Genomic DNA, 5,936 nt, shown 5'->3' with positions numbered 1-5,936 from the left:
GGTTTTATTAGGGTACTTTAATTTTTAAGAAAGTTGTGAGCATGGAAAATATTAGAAATTATTATAACTTGTTTCAAAAAAATAGGAAACACAACATTTTTACCTTTAAATGTTATAATAGGTTATAGGTCAATTTATTCTTATATTCGTTTATTATTTATAAAAAAAGGATTATGCCCAATGTTAAATATAAACATTATGACTATACTAAAAATGGCTAAATATTAAACAAATATTTGACTAAAATTAAAATGTATGAAAACAAAAGGTAATGAGATTATATTTGTGAGTATAAGAGCATTCTTATTTGCCATTTTCATAATTTTAAGTAATATTATTCATTATTTAAGTGATTGTTTGACTTCTGAGATGAAACATACCTAGTTAATTTTGAAGAACTGTAGGTTTGATGTTGATTTTTAATAATTCACATCTGTTGATATTGTCTTATATTTGAATAATCATTTAAAAATATACCTACAGTTAAATTTAAAAAATATCTTAATATAAATGCATGATATTAGTTTTAATAAGTTATGAGTATGTATAACAATATTTATAAATGCTTATAATTCACTTAAAAATTAAAATACCGTCAAAAATATTATTCTCTGTCATTTTTGTAATACGTAGGTAATTTTACTCAAAGATAAATCTAAACATAAAAATTATGTTGCATGAATGCAATTAATCTGTTACACGTGGGCCAGAAAGAGATAACAAACAGTGAGATGCTTACATTTTATTCAATTTTGTTAAGTTTTTTCAAATCACTAAAACTTTTTTTTGATGCAGTTATTATGATTTCATTATTATACCCAACAGAATCATTGAGAAATTTGATCACTTATATTTTTAAACCTCATTGCTTACCATAAAAAAAAAAAAGTTAAATAATAATATATTAAATTTTATGGTAATTGCAAAGATTTTATTCTATTTAAGGTAATTAATTATTTCACATAAATGAGTATTGTGACATAAAGATAATTAATGTACTCTTATAATACAGTAAATTTACTTAAAATAAAAGGCACCTACACAAAAAAAAAAAAAAAATATGCCATAATAATAATAATAACAATAATAAACAATTAATAGTTTTGTTATACTTAAAAATAATAATACAAAGTTTAAAACATAAATAATATTTTAAGTAACGACATCTTGAGCAAAACTGAATTGCAAAATTAAATTAAAATACTCATCTAAAACATACAATATTACGACAGTTTACAATATTAACACTTTTATAAGCTATTATTTATGTGTAGTTATAAATTAGTTTAATTGGCAAGATTAAAACATGTAATAAGATGATAAATATATATTTAAAAAAAACACAACCTATACCTACTATTCCTTATATTTTTTTACAATCTTATTTTTCCTGACACAATATCTGTGTATGCTTCAATAGTCAATTCTTGGTAAATGCCCTTGCTGTTGGAGTAATACACTTGATCCTTAATCCGTCCAATATCATATCCATCTCTTTGTAAGTCTAATTTTTTCAATTTATATGTACCTGAAATAGCAATATATATAAATTCAGTATTTTGACGCTGGGCAAAATAATAGTTTACCAGTCATTTCAACTTCATTGAGTTTTCTAATGAACAATGGTCGTGCATAGCTTGGCAGAGCTTTTTGTAATCCATCTGACAAAGTGGATACATCCAACGTATTATCCTTGTCCACAATAGCAGCCATACCAGCACGGCCCTCAGAATTAGGCACCTGGATAAAAAATAATATGAAAATAACAAGTTCATAAAAATTAGGATTAATCGTGTTAAATGGTAAATACCTCTACTCCATAGACAACACAATCACGATAACCAGCAATATTACTAACAACGCCTTCAACTTCAGCTGTAGAAACATTTTCACCTTTCCATCTGCAACAATGAACAATTCAAATTAATTATTATATAATTTTTTTAAATTTCTTTTCTACAAATTAACTTAGCTTAGCTAGTTACATTATTATTCATTATTCAATTAAGGTAAACTGACAAAAGGAATGCCAAAAATCTTAAATGTTTTTATTGGAACTGTTCGAGAAACTGCAGTGGTTTGAAAAAAATCCATGGGCAAGATTATGTTTTGTTATTATTACTGTCAATAGTTTTTCCAAACTTCAATGCTATAGAATCGTTTCAGTGCAGACATATAACATCCGAACTAGTTGTTCTACCTAGAGTTGCTGTACAAATGAATTCTAGTGAATTATAACAAAAATAATTTTCATTTTCATTTTCATGATTATCATAAATAATTATTATAGATTTAAATTAGCATTATCGGCTCAGTTACTGGTATCGGAGGTTCACATTTGGACAATATTTCTATATTAATATGTTACTTCAAGTGTATGAAGCCATTAGGACCAATTCATAAATGTTTAAAATATAAATTTCCTTACAATTGTCCACGGGCTTAGGACTGATAAACAGTTTTGGCATGATAAAAAATGATATATTTTTTAAATTGTATTATATCACTGTCTTCGCTATTTAAACATATATATTTACTATACATGATTACATATTGTTACATTTTGTTATTGTTGTTAATCAAACTATTTTTTTTTACCAATTATATATTTATATAGGTAATACATATTATATTAATCTTGCTCGAATGTATTCCACTTTTGTGGACATATTTTGTTACCTATTCTTAACTGTAATTGCGTTCTAAATGTTTTATCTAGTCCAAAAATGTTTCACACACGTTTTCCAATCATTTATCATTGAATCGTTGACATGTATCGTCCCATAAAACCGTCCTCATCCTTTCTACCTCATAAAAATAGGTTACCTTTGCCGGGCAAATGTAAACTGGGCCCGCAGTTATCTTTTTTGTTTTAAGGTCAGCCCGGAAATTTAAGATGGTAAAAATTTCGGTTGTTAACTCGGCCAGATAATTTTGACCAATAAAATATAGCACGACATAATTTAATCTGCAAATAATAAATAACGTATATATATCTTATCGGAACAATTTGTTGTTAACAAATGTTAAGATATACCAATGTTAAGGTATTTAAACATTGAGACAAATAATTTCATATTCGTATTGGACTTTTGAAACGACGTTTTAGTAGTGTAAACACAACCGTGACGATGGCACGCATATTTGTTTCCCAACGTGGACAACCACTAATAGTTTTGGAACATTTTAAATATTCTAAAGTAACTAGTCCGTTAGTTTCAGGCGAAATAAAGTGGCGATGTATAAACCACAAAATATGTACAGCTTTTTTAAAGACGTTTAGAATAAATAATAATATTACGGAGAAAAATTATGATCATGAACATGAACCTGTCAGGGACCAAATAGGTACTACAACGATAATGTGTTACCGCCGTGGCGAAACTGAGGATATCTGCACTAGGCCAAATAAAACTTTTGGTAGTGCAGTGATTAATGTGCCTAACGTGCAAGTAAGTGATATTCGGTATGTTAAGAGGAATGTACAGTGCAATGCCTGCACTACCGAAGTCGATCGACGAAATACATGAGGTATTAGAAAGTATTGAAATAATTACAAAAAGAAATACAATTTTTTATGAACTAATGGTAGACAAGAAAAAATTGTAATTTTTAGCTGTAATACAAATTTAAAAACGCTTTGCACATCAAAATATATAATATACATGTTGGTGGAACTTACTCATACTGTGCCAAGTTTTCTAAACAGATATTTACAATACATGGTCATTACATAACGCTTGTTTTTGTTTATTAACCAAAAAAACCACAGATATATATCTTTCTTGTTCAAAACTCGTTCGTGAAAAATGTGGGGCTGTACAGTGTACATGGTGATTTTAAACCAATAGCCATTATCAGCGATTTTGAAAAAGCTATCCACCACGCTTGTAACTTTATTTTTCCAAACATTGAAATATATATAGATGCCGATTCCAGATAACACAAGTTTGGTATAGGAATATACAACAAAACGGATTAAGCGTAGACTACAAAACAAAAGATTCTGAAATAAGCAAATGGTTGATTAATTGTTATGGATTAGTGTTCTTAGAGCCGGAAAATATTTCAGAGTTTTTTTACTTTAACCCTAATGGAATCGAAACCAGATGATAATCTAGTTACTAAATTCGCAAATTATATTTTAGTTGATACGTATTTACAAACTAATGCATGTGAATCATTTCATGCGCGTTTTAATTCAAGTTTCAATTCAATTCACACAGACACCCCAATATATATTCCGTAATTACAAAATTAAAAGAAGTGCAAACAAAAACGTACATTAAAATCAACAGTCTAAATGCACCATTTAAATTTCAAAATACAAAAACTAAAAAAAAAATAATTCTTAGAGGGAACACTTACAAAATATAAAAATAAGGAAATATCGGTGAGTGAATACGTCAAACACATGGCTTTTTACTTAAAATATATTATTATTAATTATGATTATTATTAGTTGTTACCTACACTACAGTTTTACTTATATTTTTACACTTGTTTACACTTACAATTTTACATTAATACATTTTACATATATTTTTTAATACTCAAACATATTACTTAAATTTTTACACAATTTTACATTTATGTAACGAATTTCATGCTATGAATAATAATAATGTGAAAATGAAAATAATTTTTAGAGAATAATGAAAATCGCCTTTTTGTGGTTTCTGCTGGTTAATACTAAATGGTTCTCAAAAATATTATACATATATTTTTTATTCTGGCTGAGTTTACACGTCAAAAATTTTTACCTGTAAAAACCCCGGGCTAAGTTTATACCTAATTATTTTTATTTGAAAAAAACACGGGCCAAGTCAACCTTTTAAATTTTTTTTTCCTCGGGTCGAGTTTACAATCGCTCCCTGAGCCTTTACCGGCTGTATATGTTTACCTGAACGTGTCCCCGGTTCTGTCTTTGAAGTACAGGTATCCCCATTCGTCAGCTACGAGCAAATCGCCGGACAGGAATGCAGCGTCCCCCTTATCGAACACGTCTCGCACAATTTTCTTTTCCGATTCCTCGTTGTTGACGTATCCCAAAAACTGTCTGGATGGGTTGGTCGAGATAATTTTTCCGACAATCACACCAGGTTCGCCTGAAAGAATTGCGCCGCCACCGACGATAATCGTTCATTATATGCAATAGGTAATAACGGCTCATTCGTATTTCGGTCAATCGTTGTATTTTCAAATAAACGGTCTGTGGCAATATTATACAATTGGGGGTACATTAAAAAAAAAAAAAATCAATTATTATTACTAGAGATGTGAGTTTGTATTATACAGTGGTATAATACTGTATTATACGAGGTATTATACACATGGTATAAAATAATTTTATACAGACGGTAAAAAAAAAAAAAAAATAATGTGTTATTTTTAGTTATTACCACAAGTAAAGATAAAAACTATTATCATTTATTATTGTTATTATTATTAATAAGTATACTGTATACCTGTATACTGCAATCAACTTATTGGCTTAATGCCATTTTATATATATACAATTTTAGTAACTCAAATTTTAATTTTTAAGTAGTACACTAGTATAGTAGTACCTATAGAATGGATTTCTAATGAAATACAGTATTAGTATTAATATAAAAATTAAAAATATAAAATATAATTGTTATCATGTTTATTTAGCATTCAGGTGTTAAAAATTACTTAAATCAATTTATTGTACTATTATATTATTGTACATTTAGGTACAATGAAATAGTATATAACTATATAGGTATTAAGTATAATTATCTATTTATTTCTAATTAAAAATTAAAAATAAATAAACAAATACCCTAATACCTATGTTTACTTAAACTTTTTAAAGATTAAATAATTTAGTTCATATAATTTTTTTTTACTAAATTTCTTACATTAGATATAAGTACTTAGTACATACAAGAAGAAAAAAGTGTGGATAT

At 27.3% G+C, this 5,936-nt stretch overlaps 1 protein-coding gene across 1 annotated transcript in view; it reads right to left on the bottom strand.

The window, feature by feature from the left end:
* Positions 1-909: 909 nt before the first annotated feature.
* Positions 910-5,936, bottom strand: part of LOC100164781 (long-chain fatty acid transport protein 4) — a 59,644-nt gene continuing 54,617 nt past the window's right edge. Inside the window, exons 9-12 of the mRNA XM_001942843.5 lie at positions 4,904-5,108; positions 1,811-1,901; positions 1,587-1,740; positions 910-1,528 (exon numbers count right to left, since the gene is read on the bottom strand). Coding sequence (XP_001942878.2) covers positions 1,374-1,528; positions 1,587-1,740; positions 1,811-1,901; positions 4,904-5,108 — 605 coding nt within the window. The 3' untranslated portion in view covers positions 910-1,373. The remainder of the gene's footprint in view (positions 1,529-1,586; positions 1,741-1,810; positions 1,902-4,903; positions 5,109-5,936) is intronic.

The sequence above is a fragment of the Acyrthosiphon pisum genome, chromosome X (assembly GCF_005508785.2).
Source record: "Acyrthosiphon pisum isolate AL4f chromosome X, pea_aphid_22Mar2018_4r6ur, whole genome shotgun sequence".
In the NCBI taxonomy this organism is placed as follows: domain Eukaryota; kingdom Metazoa; phylum Arthropoda; class Insecta; order Hemiptera; family Aphididae; genus Acyrthosiphon; species Acyrthosiphon pisum.
Note: the sequence above shows the minus strand (reverse complement) of the source record. Positions and strands in the feature narration are given on the sequence as shown.